The sequence below is a fragment of the Centroberyx gerrardi genome, chromosome 13 (assembly GCF_048128805.1).
Source record: "Centroberyx gerrardi isolate f3 chromosome 13, fCenGer3.hap1.cur.20231027, whole genome shotgun sequence".
In the NCBI taxonomy this organism is placed as follows: Eukaryota; Metazoa; Chordata; class Actinopteri; order Beryciformes; family Berycidae; genus Centroberyx; species Centroberyx gerrardi.
Window position 1 is genome coordinate 20900761 of NC_136009.1, and position 20741 is coordinate 20921501.

The 20741-nt window shown below is 44.5% G+C and overlaps 1 protein-coding gene across 1 annotated transcript in view; it reads left to right on the top strand.

The window, feature by feature from the left end:
- The first annotated feature begins 2491 nt into the window (after positions 1-2491).
- Positions 2492-20741, top strand: part of cacnb2b (calcium channel, voltage-dependent, beta 2b) — a 32819-nt gene continuing 14569 nt past the window's right edge. Inside the window, exon 1 of the mRNA XM_071918246.2 lies at positions 2492-2539. Within this exon, the coding sequence (XP_071774347.1) occupies positions 2492-2539 (48 nt within the window). The remainder of the gene's footprint in view (positions 2540-20741) is intronic.

Here is a 20741-nt window from a genome sequence, read left to right on the forward strand (position 1 = left end):
TAATTTTCAGCATATTTTTGCATCTATTCCAGAGCCAGTAGATAAATAGACTTTCTTTCCGTCTTGTCACTTCTACTTCCACGCTTTGTCCTTGGCTCTGGCAAAATTGCATCTCACCCAAATCGTTTGCCTGTGGCGCAGGCTCCATGGTGCTTTATGTGATACCATGGGCATATAACTCACTGGAGTGTAACCTTGGTGTGCGTGTGTATCAATGCAGGATGCCACAGTGACATCACGGAGAGATGCTGGTGTATAATCTGCAGTCCTCCACCAGGACAAGTCTGACAGAATTATACCCCACGGAGCACTTGGTCTTTGTCCCACTGATGGATGAGCCAGGGCTGCGGGACAAAAAGCGTAAGGGAATTGCCAATCCAGCACCTGCTGTCTCTCCCAAAAAGGAAAAATGAAAGAAATTGAAAAATAGCAGCAAGCCTCCTGCTACACCCATGGTGATAAATCGAGTAAATATCAAACAGAAGTTTATATCCATTTGAAATGCATTGCTGCACTGAGCAGGATGATTTGTAAAAGACATTACTAATGATATACACAGCAAATGACAGGACACTAGAGTACAGATGAGTTACTCAGCCCTGATTCACCAGTAGCTGAATGAAGTACCAGAGATGGCCTGCTTTCATCAACTGGTGTGAAAGTGCTAATGGAAACTAAAATTAACCTCCCTTAATTTCCCCACAGCCATGATCATCCTTCCACTCCTTAATGATTCATATTATAATCTGCGAGAAAGCATTAGTGCAGCTACGGTTATTGTGGCCATTTTACAGTATGTCATATTCGCAGGCTGGAGAGCGCAGTAACACAGGCTGCATGTTGCAAATGATCAAAGGAAACATAAATGCTCCCAACCAGCAACAGCCTGCATATATTCCTCTTATCTAAGTCTGTAAGATCCACGTTGTGAAAAATGAAGAGTTCTCTGAGGCAGAGGCTTTTTTCGTCCCCAAATGCGCCTCTCACACATGCTGAGAGAAGCTTTGCATTAATTCATTCAGTTTTAACTTCATAGTCAGCATATTGAAAGGAAAGAGAATAGAATTATCCCCAGTGCCTCTTCAGCCTACTCACAAGGAAACAGGAGAGAGACAGAAAGAGAGAGAGGAGAAATGACACAAAGGGAGTAACAGCAGAGAGAGAGAGAGAGCAGACATTGTGGACAGAGATGGGGAGAATGAGATAGAGGGAAAAAGAGAGGGCAGATAGAGAGATGGGGGGGGGGTGCTGTTAAGGAGGGGTGGAGGCTTTGTAAATCTGTGGGGCTGGAGGCGCATTTGAATTCAGGCTGTGTGTCTCCTGCGCTAGCTGAATGTTACCTGCTCTAGCATGGCAACAGAGAGAGAGAGCAGCAGTGTTCTTCAGCTGCAGCCTCCCCACACACACACACACACACACACACACACACACGTGCATACACTGTCACTACAGGAGTGAAAAGAGTAGACTCAGGTAAGCAGGAACGCCCCTGATGAGAGGACCCTTGAGATAGAGGAGGAGCGTGGTGGAGAGAGAGGAGAGAGAGAGAGAGAGAGAGAGAGAGAGAGAGAGAGAGAGAGAGAGAGATTGGGAGGAGCTACAGCTGGAGGTTGAGGAGGAAGAAGGGAGGAAAACACACAGAAACCCCAAATCTCCGAATCTGGACTTGATTCCACAGCTCTCTGGGTGGGCTGCGAGGGAGGGATAGAGGAGTGATAGAGGCGAGACAGATGTGGAGCGATTCGGGAGCTGTGATTGGACGGGTCTGAGGGGGGGACTACAGAGAGACACACAGAGAGAGAAGAAAATGACATTTACTTTATGTCTCAAGCCCATGCAGGGGGCTTTTTGCCGGTAGGGGCTGTTGAGCTGAGGGGGGGAGGGAGGGAGGGAGGGAGGGAGGGAGGGGGGTGGGGGGGGGGCGAGGAAGCTGGAGGGGAGGTTCTGCGACAGGGTGAGGAGGGATAGAGAGAGAGGGGTGAGGAGAGGTGGGTGGAGGTGAGAGGGTGCATTGTAAATAAACACAGGATGGGAGATGAAGTCCCCCCCCCCCACCTGCACCCCCCTGCTGAGATGAGGTGAGAGCACACACACACACACACACACACACACACACTCCTCAGCACAACCAGACTGTGTGCATGTCTCAGAGGGAGTCGCTGGATTTGGGATAAGTGCAGATTGGACAACAGAGAGCGGAGGACTTGGAAGATGCTGTGAGACGCTGGTGTCAGGATCACCCGCCGCTGCATGGACTCATCCGAGCACAGAACTTATGAGAGGGATCAGCTGCTGAACCCCGCCTGATCCTCCCTGCCAGAACCTGTGGACTTGGGGAGTTGGGATTCCGATTTTTTAGCGGGGGGGGGATCCCTGAACTGCCGGCGATCAGGTGGATCACCTGTGCCATGAGGATCCTGGCCTGAGGACACCGACCCCCCGGAGGCTCTACCGGCCTGTCCCCTCCTCTCCCCCCCTCCTGGATGTCTTGATGTATTGCTGTGGGCTGGGACACTGGCGGAGAGTGCAGTCCACCTATGTAAGTGACCATCGCAGCATCACTTGCAGCAGCATCCGTCCTTTTGATCCCATAGCAACAGTGGAGTTGTTTTGTGGCAGGAAAGGGAGGGAGGGAGGGAGGGAAGGAGGGAGGGCAGCTGAGAGACAGCACAACAACATAGAAAGAACTGTACAATGACAGATAATTGCATGTATGCCACTGCAGTGTGTATCCAATGTAGCCTCTGACTCTTAAGAATGACAGTAGTGGGGATGCTCATTCATTCACATTCAATGCCAGACATCCTTTGCATTCTACTCCATGTCTGCAGTATGTAAGCGAGCACAGTAATAGCAGCTATAGTGTACTAGCAGCTGTGACTGTGACGCTTACAACCTGTTATTTGCTGCCGAGGTGTTCATGCACCCTACTCAATATCGCTCTATTGGCTCTAACTGCCTGCGAGTGCTCAGCTGGGCTGCGGTTTATCAGGACAGACAGTGGCGTTGTCAAACAGCTCTCTGTATTGATTTCAGTACACGGGACTTCATAAAAAACACTAGCTAAAAGCCGATACCCGCCGTTGGAAGCTTTCACCGCCGTTTCATTTTCCCAGAGGCAACAGTTTGATTTCATCACCGATCATCTTGCTCCATGCCGTAAGCATGTATACAGTGTCAGTGAAGAGAAGTACACCATTTGTAGGCAGTATCGCATACCAGACTAGGTGATTGTTCTACAGGCGATAACTCCTTTAGGGGCTGACTAGAGTTGCTGGAGTTCAGGCTGTTGGTGTGTGGTCCAGGGAGGGTTTTCTCCCACCGTCTGACCTGGCGGAGCTGTCTGAAGGAGGAGAGGAGCGAGGGAGGACAGTTGGGCGCAGTTATCTCATTACGGGCCAGGTTTTACTGTCCTCTCAATGACACGGAGGAGCAGGGAGGACAGGGTGACTCACAGTCCCACTCTTCTCCTCTAGCTGTCTCTCTTTCTTTCCCGTCTTTCCTTTCTCTCACTCTTTGGATCGCCCTCTCCTCCTCCCCTGCCATTCCTTGCTCTCTGTCTGTCTCGGTGTCCCTTGCATCTCTTTGTCTGTCCATTGTTCTTCTTCTCTCTCTGTCTCTACTCACCCTCTGTTAAGTCCTGGTAAAGCTGACAGTATGGAGTCTCAGAGCTGTGCATTGTGTGACGAGGCAGACTGCAGAAGACCCTATCGTACCCACATTCCTACAGGAAATAGGCTTACTGTCAGCCCTCAGCACTCAATAGGCTGTCAGTGCAGAGCCTCGCAGATTAACACGTACCACTGCGTGGTATGTGTGCCCACCTCAGCAACAAGCTAGGAAAGAGGCTTACCGAATCAAAGGGCAGGGACGGCTAAAAGCCATGACACATCAAGAAGTGGGACCTGGAACCAGCATTCAGTGTAGTGTCATTGATTTCGACTGCTTACAACAGTTTAGTGCAAAGAAAAGTCTCTAAGCCGAGTAAATGCATGTGGATATTAAAGGAATTACAATATGATATATCTACCAAAATTGTTGTAAGTCGCATTCATACAAATATTGAAAGGTTTAGAAGGCACACCTAAGGAAGCTGCAGGTCAACGGTCCAGTTAAATCCAAAAGATGTAGTAGATCGCACACTTATCTCTTGCAAAACAAATATCTTTTTGGACTAGACTACCAACATGTTTCTGCCTCTGCCTTCATCAGGGAACAGATACATATGGCTACTGTAGTTTAAATAAGTTCAGAGAGTAAGGACACATACACCTGTGTATGTGTCAATCAGTAACCAATGGCTAGCAAACCAATGGGTAATGAAAACAGGATTAGTCCAATGTTTTAAGTTAAAAGGCAATATAACATCTATAGGCTGAAAACTCTTACAAAGCATTTTAACAATTCAATAGTGCAGTATACACCTCAAATGTCATATTTATTCAAATGCATTTGCCATAATATATTTTTTAAAAATACATCCACAAAATACATGAAGATATAAATAAGTCATTGGAGAGAAAAAAAAAAAAGTGCACTCAGCCACCAACAATAAATGATAAATTGTCATTGCCCTTCAGTCTAATGGTGTCCAAGTGCATTACTCATCTGTTGTTCTCTCTCTGTTTGCTACATCACATTATGTGCTATGATGCCAACTGCGCACAGTCAGCACTGAGATTAAAAAAGATGAATCAATCAAAGTCACGACTTGGTTGGTTTTGGATACACCTCTTATTTGGCTGGATGCAAATCCTAAGCTCTACACCAGCTTTTATATAGTAAGGAATTTCAGCTTAGTTTATGGCAAGAATAACAAATCCCTGTTAAAACTCGACTGGTCCAGCCTAAACCACAGGTAATGTTAAATTCACATTTTTCGAGGCTGTTCCTCCAGGTGTGGGTCCATGATATCGGCCCTTGCTGGCAGGAGACAGAGCTGGATTACCTTAAGTGCTTGCCTGGCTCTAAGAAGGGGCTTAAGACATCCAACTGTCCCCTGCTTAGCTGCTGCTGTTTTCTTAATGCCGTGCTGAGAATGCCAATTCTGTCAGGACGGCCCGGCCAACAGGTGAGGGCCGGGGCTCCCATCAGGTCAGGCCACAGCCGTTAGCCCCATTATGCAAATGGTATATTACACAGGGCCTAACCTGATTTACAAAACGTCATCAGTCTAAGAAATCTACTTAAGTGCTATTTTTTGTAACTTTAGACTAAAGTTTAGACAAGTTGATATTCATCAAAATAGTTTTCTTACCTTTCCTCTTAATTTTGCTTTCTAGGAAAAGACTTACAAATAAATGGGATTCTTGAAAGCAAAATTCTCAGATTTGTTCTTAATTTTTTTCCTTAACTTAATACTCTTCTTCCACTTGTCTAAAAATTGCTGCAGTGGAAAGGTAAGCCTCTGAATTCATTTATTTAAACACACATTTTAGACAAGTAGTATACATTTCAAAGTATTAGCAGTTTTCCTTACTGTATCTTACATTTTTTTTTTAGCTTTTCACTATTTTTATGTGGTGTATGTCTGATGTCTCATGAAAAGCAGCGAGCAAATGAGACAGTCACACTTAGGAGACCTTTAGCCAAAAGGCAGTCACCAGTTTTACAGCCTAAATAATTATTCAAAATTGTTTTCTAGATGTAAGTACTATGGGTTACAACAGAGAGGAAAATCCAACTTTTATGCTTGTTTACATCACGGTTGTCAGGTAGGCCCTATTTCAGAAGATCGTAAGTATGAAACCAATGGAAGTTCGTAAGAGAGATGAGACTTATCTTAAGAAAATATCAGCCTTCTTATGAGAACTTCCTAAAATTTATTTTGTGCAGTTTTGTGTATCCGGCCGCAGTAAGCCTCAGTATTGTACCATGTCACTATGTCACTTTACTTTGGGGGGATTTCAACTGACTCACATGGTTTTTAATACTTAAAGGCCCCTTCATTGACCTCAAAAACAATTTGAAACAAGCCTTGCAAGCAAATCATTGGTTTACAAGGCAGAGTAGATGTAACTACAGATTCCTGCCAACTGAAACAGGCACAGCTGTGCATCCCGACCTGGATTCGCCTGCTGTATACCTGAACCTCAGTTTGAGCAGGATTGTGAATGTTGGAGATAATCGCACATCACTTTTTGAGACTGTTGAGAGAAAGCTCAAAAATTCGAATGAACAGATAATGTCACTGGGTGGAAGCATTTACCTTGTCTGATTTTCAGTGTTGACAGTGAGGTTCTCTCTTTGCCTGCTTCCCTACAAATTTTAACTGTCCTAAAATCTGATTCCTGGAGTGTATGTTCAGCTGCTGTCACCTGTCCCGTGTCTTCAAATCTGTATGGGTGTAGGAGAGGAGACAAGGAGAGGAGGGAACTCGACAGTTTTGAAACATGCCCTCTGTCTCACAGCATGACCATGAACGTCTGCTGAGTTCTGGTCTGATCTGATTATTATATTCACAATGTTATATTCAGTGATATATCATTATTCTGGGGTGTGATTGACAGATCCACAGGTACCACATTTAGATTTATTCATACCACTATTTCCTCTACATTTAATAGCAGTGGTTGTGGGAGTTTTTGGTTTTGGTTCTATGTTCGTCTCCATTTTAATGTCAGTTAGTTCTAGTGCAGACTACAGCACTAAAGTTATACAAAATATACAATCATTTTTATTTCAGGTTATTTTTTTTTATTTTTTGCTGCAGTGGCTCACTGCTGTTGAGTGAATCTATAGGCAGCACAGATCCATACAGAGCCGGGATGGACATCGATTTTGATGCTGAATCCTGTGGATTTGGTAAACATAACAAGCTGTGGTTGGTATTGACTTGTTGCCTCCTCACGCTGCTGTTTCCTACTTCACTGGAGGCGATGGGATTGTTAATCATAGATGAGTCTGTGCAGGACCACCAGCCTCTCTAGGATGCTCAGCTATGTGTTTTTATGGAATGCAAAGAGTTGAGGATAGTGGATTGAATGTAATGGGGTTGCAGTAATCTGATTACAGTTGTTGAATAAAACACAGCATGTTTGAAGGGAAGAGGTGTTTAGGTTGAGATGGTAGCAACAAACAGAATTTTGCCCAAGTTAAAGAAATGTTTGGTTATGGTTTTAGATAAACTGCAGTCTGTGAACTGGAATACATTTCCCAATATCTTATGGATTTGGGGAACAAAGTGAACCAAAAGTAACCAGATGACATTTCTGAGTTTGAGTAATCCAGTGGATTATGTTATCAATTACAAATTTAGCAGGTAATCTGTAATCTGTAGTTGATTACATTTTGAAAGTAACCTTTTCAAACCTGAGAGTGCAATATATTCAAAGGTTTCCAACCTAGTTTATGACTTTGGGACTCCAGAGGGGAGCACGGTAAAACTGAGGTTGGGATTTGGGTTTGGCAAAGAGTGAGATCCATCTATAATACCATCAACCTCTCATTCTCTCAGTCCCTCCCTCCTTCACTATCTCTCTCTGACCAATCACAGGCAGGGAGCTCACCAGTCCGATGATGATTTCGAATCAAAACTATACATGCAAGCTGATGGGCTAACACACACAGGAGCATAGACCTGCAGTACGTACAGTCTCTCTCTCTCTCTGTCTCTCTCTCCCTCTCTCTCTGTCTCTCTCTCTCTCTTTCTCTGTTTCCGCCCCCGTCACTCCCTCCCACTCTCTCAGTCCCGCTGCTGTAGTAGAGAAAGGGGCAGAGACTGAGCAAGTCATGGTGAAATATTTTTCACAATAACCAATTCCATGTCCTGAGCCGACATGTTTTTGTCTTTACATAATCCCACGGTGGGGATCAGTAACCTGCCGCCCCGACATGCCCTCTGCTGCTCCACCTACACCGACTGGCCCTCTCCAGTCGTCTCTCCTCCTCCACTCCATCACCTCCTCCTCTTCTTCCCTCCCTCGCTCACTCTCTCTCCCTTCATCCCTCCATCGGGCTTCCTGTGCTCTCACCGTCGCTCCATCCCTCTGCCTCTCTCCATCTCTCTCTGGCTCGTCTCTCCTATCCCTCTCCCCTTATTCCTCCCTCCCTTCCCATCTCTCCCTCCATCCCTCTCTTTTAAATCTCTCCTCTCCCAGCTGTTGGGGAGGGCAGGATTGGCCGCTTGCTGGCGCCAGCCTCCGGCATCGCGGAGGAGGGGCATCGGCCAGATGTTTGGTCGCGTATTCAGGCAGGGTTCAAACACATTATGAACCCAAAGAGAGGGGGGGGGGGACAGCCAGTGACAAGAGGAAGGAAGAGGAGGAATCAGGAGGGAAGGCTGAACTTTTCGGCGTGTTCTATTTCTGCCTCCGACAGTGCAACTTGCCAGCAGTTTTGGAGTTATCCTTCTTTTTTATCTCTCTCTCTCCCACTCCTCCTCCTCCTTGGGTCTATTTTTGAGCATGTTTAGCCGGGTGTGATTGGAGGGCGACGTTCCAGGCAGATGTAAGATTTATCTGGTAAGGGTTGTTGGCACAGGGAACAGTGGAGGAAGTCAAATGAAAAGCCTGTCTCCATGCCCAGCTGGCTGCTGCTGAGGTGGACTGGGCTCTGTGTGCGCGAGGACGCTGAGTGGAAGGGATCGGGAGTCGGGCCCTGCTCCACCAGCGAGCCATGTCAAAAGTGCCCAAGAACAAAAATGTCTCCTGGGTGAGTACTGCGTCTCCGGCTGTAGGTGGGGAGGGGAGTGGAGGAGGGGGGAGGGGGACGGCTGTGGGAGGATTACAACAGGTCAGTTTGAGTGCTTTTTTTCATTTCTGTCCGCCTTATCTGCTTTGGAATTTGTTATCTTTGCCGGTACGTTCATAGACGAGTTTGGGAATTTCAACCTGCAGCGTTTTGGCATCACGCAGATTCAAAACACGGTCGACGTGCAGAGTTGTTTGCTCAGGTTGGGACCTCAGGAAGCTCATCCTTTATAGAAAACTGCTCAATTCAGGGATCCAATGGGCTAATATGTGAGTTCTTATGAGTTTTTATTGGACAAGACAGTTAGCAAACCATGTCTGTACCAGCAAAGGACGTTGTCTTTGATGGCTCTTTTGCGCATCTGCCTTGCTGTGTCCCCCCCTCCTCCAACAGCTGTGCAGTCAAAGCTGTCCTAAAGCCCTTGGCGCTCTTCTCCAGCCTGCATGACACCATGCTGCCAGGCCAATTTTAAAAAAAACCACTCACACCATGAAGCACCAATTAGGCCCAAATCAGTGAGTGTGGAGCGGGAGGGGCCAAAATATGCTGAGTTTCCCAATTAGGCAAGACACACAGCTGAATGACTTTAATGTCAATGTAAGAGAGAGAATGAAAAAGTGTTAAACATTTTGGTTCTGTCCACTTGCTGGCGACAATTAATTCTGTTTTTAAGGTCAAGCAGATGTGTGTTTTCCAGCTGGCGGTATTGATAGAAGGCAGAGTGGGGGACCGAGGTCTGGAGCCTCGCCTGGAGTTGTGCGTGCCGAGCCCCAGCTTTACACCACATACACATACACACACAAACACACACACACACACACACACACACATACCGGCCTGTAAGAAGCTTAGTGACAGATGTGTGTTTCTGTGTGTGTGACAGCACATGTGCACATGGGCACGTGTGTGCACTGGTGTGTGTGCAGGGGGAGTGGGGCAGGGGGTGAGATGAGAGAGGCGTACTGTACGCTTTTGTGGGGTTGTGTGTTAGTGGCTCTGTGAATAATGCAGTACTGTGCATCATATAAGCTGTTCCTTTCTGTATCGGGTTGATAAGGTGTCAGTCTTTTGGTCAGAAATACTGTAGCAGTTGAATATACAATAATAGAAATATATGGGGAGCACCTGATTTATCTTATATCATATTAACTTGCATCCACTTTGTGTTGTGTCCACATTTAACACCATCCAAGTGTCTGTCAAGTGCAGCTCAAGTAATTCAAATATTTGAAAGCATAATCTATGTTTTGAATTTTATGTTTGCATTATTACAATTCAAAAAATAGAGTCAGAGTATAGAGATTGCCATCCATCCCAGCAGTTTGAAACTCCCACATGGGCTTACAGTGCAAGAAACTTCATTATACACTTAATTTGTAGATTCTGGTAGAAACACTTGCATACTCTGCATGCATGATACTTGAGTTTGGGTGAGGATATGATTAGACTGTACACAGTTGCAGCGTGATCCATGGATGCAGAGTGTCTTCCAAGGCCCATGTGGGCTGCTGGGGTGCATGACACTTGAATAAAAATAAACTAATGTACATATAACTGCTTCAATGTGTTTCGATTACTCACAGGATATTTTAGCTTCTTCATGTACTTCATGAATAGCTGCTTTCAGCACCGCAGGAAAGATCAGACTCTCTTATGTAATAGCTTCGCATTTGTGCTTAGAGTGAGCGAAAGTAAGCGGGAGACAATTTGGGTATTTCTTTGGCGCTCCGGGGCTAAGAGCTGGCTCTTGCTCGAGGAGATTTGAGGTGTCATAGAGCAGATTTCGTAAAGCCCCGAGTCTGGTTCACTCCCAGGTCATGGGCTAAACGCTGGGACCTTGGGTTTACAGTGAGTGACGTTTTGAGAGAAAGTGTTGTGCTGCGGAATCCTGCGGTGAATTACGGCTGCATTGACAACCTTATGTGGATATGTGATATATTATTTTAGTGTTACTCAAACACTCTAGAATAGAATAGAATAGAATAGAATAGAATAGAACAGAACAGAACAGAACACCATAATATATCTTTATGATTGCCTCCTGTCTCCTGTTTTTCTTTCGACAAAGATATAAACTGTCATCGTGATTTTGCAGACTCCGGCACTGAAGAAGCAAGATAAACATAAAATCCCAAACAAACACAGGTGATAAATATCTGACCATAGCTGTCCTGGCTTTGTCTTGATAGGATTATTTGTTGGTGTAAAACACAGAGAAACAGAAATAAGGATGAGTAATGTGCTACTTCATCAAATGACTAGCAGCAAGACGTATAGCTGCTGTACACGCGCTTGTATTAGTGTGTGTGTGTGTGTGTGTGTGTGTGTGTGTGTGTGTATTAGGCTCTGTGACTGTGTGTGTGTGTGTGTGTGTGTGTAAGACTGTGTTGTAGCATGTGTACAGTGGCCTGAACCCTAATGGCCATTCCAACAGTGGGGATATTAAATAGATAGGATATTAATAGGTATGGGGAGTGTGTTTAAGTGTGTTTCTGTATGTGTGTGTGTGTGTGTGTGTCTGACCCACTGAGGTCAGCTTCACAGCACCTCGCCCCACACTGTCCCACCCTGGCCCAGCCCACCTCAGCCCCGGATATTTTATTTTCCATTCTCCATTATGTAACACACTCATGTGTGTCCCTCCGCTCCCAAAGCCTCCCTGGAGATCTGGGTACCTCCCCTCATCGCCCATCTGCTGCTGCCCCCCTGCCTGGCTGTCTGGGCTACAGGCCACAGTGCCAAATGGACCGCAAAACGTTGCTTACCTTTAAAGGATGCTTTATGCTATTTATGTAGTAGTGTGTCTATCCACATACATGCATGCATACATTTACACGTGGTTTCACACACATGCATGGATTCACACCTAATCAGTTCCACCATATGAGGGTAATTTGAGGATAAATGGAAAGAAAGAAATCACTGCTGGGGTGACTGAGTTCCCAGCTTTCACTTGCTGAGTTTAGGTACTGTAGCTCGGGGCCAACCTGTGTAATAGTGTTGGGTTGATACTTGACCAGTAGGATGCTGAAAAAAATGATATAATGACACTGGGCTAATGTGGTCAGAGAAAAACATGATTATGCTCATGTGATGAATAGTATAAATCATGGTGAATAACACATCCACCAGACAAATGTAGGCCTACCTGTAGTTCTACAGCTGTACTTTAAAGACAAAAAAAAATGCATTACCGTATGTACTGCTAGCCTTTAAATGTCATCTTGCTAATTTGGAACCAAGCTGTTATAATACTCCTATTTGTGCAGCCAAACCCCCAGCAAGTTGTTTGGATCCACACACTAATCTGGCGTCACACGCGCAGCGGATGTAGCCAACTAGTCAACAACATAAATGATAAATTCCCCACTTTGCACACTCAGCGTTACTCAGCGCGCACGGACAGTGGGAACGATTTGGACACCTATTTAGTTTGGTCGCTGAGTGCTTGAGGTCAGAGTGAGCGTGTGCGAAGCAACAGATGCCACGCCGAGAAATAAGCCTTTAATGCCTCTAGGGCTCGGGAAAGGGTAACTACACACTAACTCACAATACAGACTTAAGTGAAACCCTTCACGCCACTCATCCGTGTGTCGCCTCCGGGCTGCCTGCGCGTCGCGGCTCCTTTGGAAACATCTCACCTTTACGCGCGAAACGGCAGTTTACGCGGTTAAAGAACGGTGTTTTTTTTTTAATCATTGAACGACCGTTTCGGATAAATCCACTCGAATGCTTTGAGAGGTGAAAGCCAATCTCGTGGCACACGGGTCCATGAGTCCTCTCCTGCAGCCAGGTGAACCATACGTTTAACTGTCCGTTACAACCGTGGAACAACTAGCAGATCGCTTCAACCGCCATGCCACCCAAGAAAAAGGTAATATATTCCATATTTTGTGTGTGTGTGTGTGTGTGTGTGTGTGTGTGTGTGTGTGTGTGTGTGTGTGTGTGTGTGTATGCGTGCGCGCGCGCGTGCCTGCATGCGTGCGAGCGCGTTGAGCAGGAAGGGTAGGAGAATGCACCATCTGTTGCACTGAGCGTTAATCCTTGTGTGAGGCCTTTCCACATCACTGCACTGTGGACTAGAGCAGGCACAGTGCGCAGGGCGGATAGAGATGCGTATCAACACGCATGTATTGTGTCATGTGTGGGACATGTGTTCAGGGGCAAACCATAGGATCTATAGGCCTCTCGCAGTGGATTACAGAGATGTACAGAGTTGCATAACACATGGGCTGTAAAGAATATATTGAGGAATAAACTGTTCTTATAAAATGTTCCTTTACCCCTCCTTCATCTATTACTTTTGCACAAGACCTGCTGTGAACTCGGTGTGACCTGGCCCAGCTGGATCTGAGTTTAGGGAAAAGTTTCTGTCTCTTTATTGTCTCTCTACATGTTAAGATGGCAGCTGAAGGTGCAAACATTTTACAATGTTGACTTCACAGCAGGGTATGCAGTCAAGTCCCACATGTACATACTTGCAAGCCATCAGCCATCAAGACACACATGATTTCCCGAATTTTTTCTCACCTTATATATAGTATAGAATATAACAGAATAGAATATTACAGAATAGAATTGAATTTCAGTTACAATTTCATTATAGTATTCAATAACCTACAATATTCTGATGGTTCATTTGCCTGGAAAACATAAAAGAGATTTATTTCACTTGAAATCTGAATACCTACAGTATAAAGCAAATGCAGTGAGATTGCTTGATTGCTTGGTGAGGAAACTTTGCTCACTGTCTTGTATTGTGCTGGTTAGTGCTGGCCCACTGCTTGTTACCCAGAATAGGAAAAGCCTCTTAGTAGCTGTTACTGGGGCATTACATCCAGGTACCTCCTCTCCTGGCCGGCAGGAAGTGGAGCAAGGTATTGGGGCTGTCTGGAAAGTTGCAGAAGAAGACTTGTTAGAGCTCCTTCATTTGGATTAGGATGGCTTTCCTGTTTAGGATTGGATTGTTTTCTTGTTTGTATCTACTTATTTATTTATACTGACAAGATTTTTTTTTCTGCTCGCACTGCAGAAAAGTGACAGCGGTGACAGTTACAGTGATAGTGGTGCTTCAATAATTGCCTCTATGCTATATGTGAGAAACGAACATAACAGGAATGCTCGGTAAAATGTTTTGTCATAACACCCCCCTCCCCCCATGCCCCTCCTTAAACCAACTGTAATCGTGCTGCATTATAGCTGTGCAGTGCAGAAGTGCAGAGAGACCTGCCATCCATGAGCTACAGATGAAATGTATCTATTACAGAACCCAAGCAGGCCGGGCATTAAGTAATATAGATCATATTAATGCAGCTATTAATGCAGCTATCTGATGATGGCCAGGGAGCTTGAGCACAGGCAGCCCAAGCAGTATTGTTGGCTCTCTGTGAGGAGTTTGCATTTGTCTCTCTCTCTAAATCCTGGATTGACGCATGCTATCTTAATCTCCTTACTCAGAGACAATCATGACCCAGAGTGATGGGGAGGGAGGGGGAGAGAGAGAGAGAGAGAGAGAGAGAGAGAGAGAGAGAGAGAGAGAGAGAGAGAGAGAGAGAGAGAGGGAGAGAGAGAGACAGAGAAAGAGAGAGAGAGAGAGAGAGGCCCAAATACACATTGCTCTTTCCCCTTTAATGATTATTTCCAATTTAATTTTTGGTGCTGTGATTTTTTTTTTTCATCCTATTTTTTTCTTTCTGTTGTTCAGTCAAATGTGCACAACCTCTTTACAATAGTAGCTAAATGCTGTGAATGAGTAGATGACAGTGTAGTTTCTCTCAGTACAATCTCTTGTTGCACTCCCACTGTAAAATTGAAATGATCATTTGGAGATTGCAGAAGTTATCAAATGGATGTCACCGTGGTTTTATTATTCCACATTTATGGACTGAGTGTGTGGCCTGATCACAGACAAAAATAAATTAATCAAAAAGGAATTGTAATAAGTTCCACATTTGAAGTCTTTCTTTCCTTTGAAACTGCAGACTGGCGACATGACCAATAATGATCAAACCCATATTAACCTCATTTAAGATAAATTATATTTACTGTAGTTGAGATGCCTTGCCACCTTCAATCTATAATTGGAATTCTAAAGGGCTGTAATGCAGCCTTTAACTCCACAGACTGTGGTTCATGCCAAAGTAAAGGTGGAGGTGCCAGCCTGGCCATATCTGCTGTATGGTTGCATCAGGCAGAGGGCAAGGTGCCAGTCTCCTCCAGACAGATGATGCAAAGCAGCTGATAAGGCAGGACCTGGAGAAAACTGGATCCAAACAAACACTGTATGCAAATGAACACACTGATAATCACCAAGAGCAGCAAGGCGATCATTGCAGTGATGAATAACGCATGGAGCGCCAGTAAATGAGCACCAGCTAAATGTAACAGGATAGAGTTATCGGATAAATTCTCAGTATTCCTCTGCCACTGGAATAGCCACTAGAAAACATTTATATAGGCAAAAATGAGGAATTTGCGAACACCTGGGCTCAGCGCCAGCAGCTCATTGAAGGGCCGACAGGAAATTAGTCACAATTAGATTAGTGACCTGCTCCACGGCCCATAATGCTTTGTAGTAAGGGATGTTTGGGAAGCAGACAGTGTTTTGTCCTTTTTTGATGCATGACTCTGTCCACTGTAGCTCGCCAGCCAGATTTGAACCTTATTTACTCAGCGATTGTAGCCTTCTACATAAGAATATAGTGTATCTGCAGATCCACTAGGAGGTTGGTGTGTCAACATGATATGTTTTTTTTAACGGCTCTGGAAATCACTAATGAAACTCTGCACACAGGATGTTGATCACTTAGCGCATCTTTTTTCTTTAGTCCTAATTACAGAGGGCATTCTCACAAACTAGGTCTTTTACACTTTGATGTTTGATCATAAAGCTACCTGCTCCGACCTCCCCCCACTCCCTTTCTCTTCCCTCACATGAATTCACAATTACATATGCAGCACACCCACACACACCTGCTCCCATGTACAGACACAGACAACATGCACGCACACAGCAGAGCGCGTTTGAATTCCTTTTGGAGGGTTTTCGGATTGTGCTTATACCGTTTCTGGACCCAAGCAGGCCTGCATCCGTCCCTCAGCTGGTTCAATAACATGGACAGTTATGTGCAGGAGGCAGCCAAGTTCAATATCAACCCAAACAAGCACAAACTTTTCATAATATGATCTTATGAGGCAGTATATATTCATTTTAAAACAGCTTTGAAAACTGTTTTGAACTTAAATCGGAAAGATATTTAGGTCCCGATTTCACAAAACAGCGTAGGTAGCAGCTACAGACGTCTCAGCTTTCATTTTGGCACTCTATATTTACACAGGAGAGAGGAGAATATAACAGAGTAGAAAAACAGCCTCTTACACCGTTGCTTTTTGGAGATTTTTAGGTTCCAGTTCTCTAACATATGGAAGAAATGTCCTGAGAGCTCAAACGAACGTTCACAAAATCCACAAATTCAGCCTCCCAGGAATAGCTGTGCTGTTGTATTGGAGTTAAATCATAGAAGTGCCCTACAGATTGATTATTTGATAGTCTGTTGCATCTCTTGCATTATGCTTCAGATAATTGTACGATAGTTTTGTCCCTTTGGAAATGTTTGCTCCATATGAGAGAGGCACTTGGGCATCCTGAGCAAAAAGCGTAGAGGCAACAACTGCCACATAAGAACCCAAAATGCAGAGAGATACTCCTAATTTCTATTCTCAACCTCCCATATATCTCTGCTCTCCACTGATGTAGAACTTGGACAGAGGGAAGGGAGAGAGGGAGGCTGGGCAATCGACTAAATGCCTGCCCATTAGTGAAGATAATAGTGTATAGAGGACATAGAGAGTGTGTAAGTCAGGGTCGAGTCAAATTCATTTTCACTTCAATACATTCAGGAAGTTGATTTTCTTCAGAGTTCAAATATTGGAATACTGTTGGCTTGGGAAAGTTGGTACATTCAACCTGTTAAGAGGTAATTTAGAATGAATGCTCTGTCATTAGTCAATGAAGTGCAATTTCCTGTCACATTTTGAATTGATTGAATTGAAAGTGGATTGACCCCAGACCTGGTGCAAGTCCACTTCTCACTGTCTTGGCTCCGTCCTATATTCTCCTGGGGCATGAAAACCCTCATGATTTGCTTAATGTTGCTATTGCCTCAATGCATCCAGCACAGTTTTTTTTTTTATGTCTCAATTATCTATTATGTTATTGTAAATGTATGTGCTACTAAACGAAACGAAACGAAAAGAAAAGAAAAGAAAAGAAAAGAAAAGAAACTAAACTAAACTAAGCTAAACTAAACTAAACTAAACTAAACTAAACTCGGGATGAACCGCCAACCTCTAGAGCTTACTGCCCTCTAAAAGCCTCTGTTGTTCTGCCTGAGGTCACAAGCTGCTCAGTTTTCATGGGCTGGAGGCACCGCAGATCTCCTCATGCTGGAGTCGATGTGCGCTGCTTTTCACAGCTACAGGTGAGCAAGAGCTGGCGGCAGCAAGCAAGATGCAGTAAGCAGCAGGCATGTGGTGGAGCAAGTGGTAAAAATGCATCACACAACACATACAACACAAACAGAAAGTCACAGCCTGCCAGGCACAGACACACACACACACGCTGATTTCCCAGACGCACACCCACCCCTCTTTAGTCTGCCCACCCACCCCTCATATAGGCAAGAGTGTGCTGAACCCGGCTCTCTCAGTCACTGTGGAGTTGCACTGTCACATAGTTCAGCTTTTATGTGGGATTGTTTGATGCTTTATACTTTCTGGTGATGCTGGACCAAAGTGTGAGGCGTGTGAGAAGCATGCATGTAGCATTCAGGGTAAGCAAGCATGCATTTGTTTTAGAGTGTGTCTTTGTTTCTCTCCGTTTCTCTCTGTATCTTTTAAAAGGCTTCAGCTGTCTGCCCGTGTGTGTTTGTGTTTGTTTGTGTTGTGGCTGGCTAATGCTTCTGTGTGTGTGTTCATTCATGTATTTGACTGGCGTTTAAGTGTGTCAACTGGTTTGAGTCATGAGTTATCATGAGATGTTCGCTGTCTCTGACTGTGAGAAGTACAGTAGCAGCGGTGGTGAACACTGCCAAGTTGACCTAATTATACTGACATTCTCTATGGAGATGTAACTGTCACTTCCATAGCCCCTCTATGGATCTCCCATTGATTCAGATGTACTGCTGAATTACTGTTAGAGTGTGTTTAATTAGTCGATGAGGACGCCGCTGCTTTTACAAACATTGTGGAGCACTATTCATCGTTTTGGAGGTGTGAACATACAGTTGGAGGAGGTGTGTTGAATACACACAGGGGCTGAGGTGACTAAATGATGGCGTCACATTCTCCCAGGATCACTGCATACAAGTTACAACCGGAGAGGTATTTAATCAGTGGGAGTCATTTATGCTTAGGTGGCATATTTCTTTAAATGGTTTCCATGGGAACATCTCTCCATATGTTCAGGGAGTGTGCAGTGGGAAGGGTATCTTTGGTGACACAAGGGTACACAGGCCAGGCATGGATGGATGGATGGAAGGATGAATGGATGGATGGATGGATGTTTTTTCTTTGAGATTCCAAATCTATTGTACATACCACATCTACCCTTTCAGGACTTTGGAATAAGGTACAGTAGAAATGAAGGACAGCACAAGTATTTTTGCATGTGGATCATATGTATGTCAGTCCTGCCTTGATGGGAGTTTATACCCCTGACCATTGTTAGACATTCTTTCCAGCACTGAGCTAGTGGGAAGGCATTTTGTGCTGATTCATCACTATCATAGGATTCCAGCGTATCTTAAAATGCTCCTCAAAAACTCAAAATGATGAAATAAAAGTATACAGCGAGGGTTCCTAAACTTTTTTACATCGAGGACCCCAAAAAGAACATTAAACCCCATTTGATAAGATTTCCATCTGAGGTGAGTTTTGTAGTTAGTGACTTAGTAAAGAATTATATAATTCTATACTGTAGGTGGGGAGGTAACAGCACTGCTGGGGAGAGTGAAACCTATGATCAAATCAGTCATCATGATTCATTCTCTTCTAGGGAGTGAAGTAACAGTGAAATTGAGCTATTCCTTATTTTGCCAGAGGACACCCTGGAACCCCATCAAGGACCCCTGGTGGTCCCCGGACCCCACTTTGGGAACCTCTGATCTACAGCATCACTTTTTTCTAATATCTCATATCAGACTTGTTAGCGCCCTACTCATGCCATTTGTCACTTTGATATCTATAATGTAATTGTCCAGAGTGTGTAACCTGTTAGATCTGCTGTTGTGCATTTTATGAAGTGCTTGAGGGGGGATTCCCGTCCCTGCACTTTTAACTAAGCATGATGAACTTGTCTGCGCTCTTTGCCGTAATTTACCTTCTCTGGTGTTCATACCAGTTAAGAACATGAAGAAACAGCGGAAGCTAAGCATCAGTTCAGACTGCAGTTTGCCCTTGGTTCATTTTCTTATGCTAGGCTTTCCAAACATGAGGAACTGCTGGCTATCAGATGTCAAAATCAATCTTGTTATATCCATAAAACCTTGCCTTTTGGGGTGGTTTGTTGTAGTTGGTTCAGATTATGCTGTCACTCCTAACAAACCGCACCGCAGTTTACTTGACTGAGACTTGCATTTTCAGGTGATCTCAGTGCAATTATTTGTGTAAGCCCGGGTTTGAATGGCATTTTTCTCACCTGCTCAAATGAACCGAACTAAAGAAGCAAATGCTCCAAAGTTTGAATAAACTGCTCCAAATATGCTTAGCATGAACGCACCGTCAATCTCAGATTCTGACTCTCTTTAAGATCCAGTCCAGAGTTTAGTTTGTCCTCTTGGGAATGGGATGCTCCAGGCTAGCCAGCTGGCTCCTGGTGACTCAATGGCTTTGATTATTTTAGTTTAGGGGATGGAGTCCATCTCCCCAATCAGACACTCTTTTCCTAATGTGCTCCCCTGGCGCATGCTGAAAGAGCTGTGTAAACGCTTTTGAGTGGGAAAGGAGTCACCTTCAGGTAGCGCCTGGGAGAGGGACTTTGAACGTGACTTTACTTGCTCACCCGCATCCTTCTCCTCCACCCTCCTTTGCCCAGCCTCTAAGCCACATAATCACATTAATGGGCTGGGATGGTTCTCCAATAGGCTGCATGGACAGACAGAGAGGGACAGAAGGAAGAGCAAAGGGAAAGGAAGGGGAGATTGATGGAGAGATGATGAATAGAGAGGGGAGGTTTGAAAAAAATGACAGAATGAATGAATAAGTTGTGCTTTAATGGACATTTTGGTTGAAGAGTACAGGGGTTGACAAGGATATAGGAAGGAAATAAACAGGCTACTATATATAAATTAGGAATTATGGGTGAACAGTCAAACAAAAACCATTAAGAAAATACCCCAAAAAAATTAAAAGAATTGTGAGGATTGCTTTTGTTTTCACATTTTGTACTACCAAAACATACAATCCAGAATCACATTTAACAATTCATTATATGAATATTAATCACATGTTCATAGTCTATACCTGGGTAATGCTATGTAAGAGGCCAGTCAAGTCAATAATGAATCTAAATCTCTGATTTTTGCAGTGCTTTCCTTCTCCCAGACAATAAACATCTCTAAGTCACCTGCAGTAGCAAGCTTAACATTGTTTAATAATTCAGCGGGGGCGTTTTGTAGCTGCTATTGGCTGGGTGACATTGGCTTGCAGGAGAGGCGGGTGCTGTGCGAACAGATGTCTACACCAGGCACGGGTAAACAAAAACACGCGCCTGGGCATAATTCTGCCCGAGGGAGAAATACTTCCTCCTCCTCTCTTATTCCTTCTCCTTGAAGTCTAATTCTCTTTCTTGACTCTTCTTTCTTGGTCTCTACAACATCCTTCCTGTATTCTACACCTCCTTTTTCTCTGCAAATTGCCAACGTTAACCCACCTTGTTAATATATCCTGTCCTCCTCCTTTTTTGTCTCATGTTACCTTGTTTGACACTTTTAGCATCTTTTTTTCCCCCTTTTTCTTCCACCTTTCCTCTCCCTTCCCCTCCGCTCTCCCCG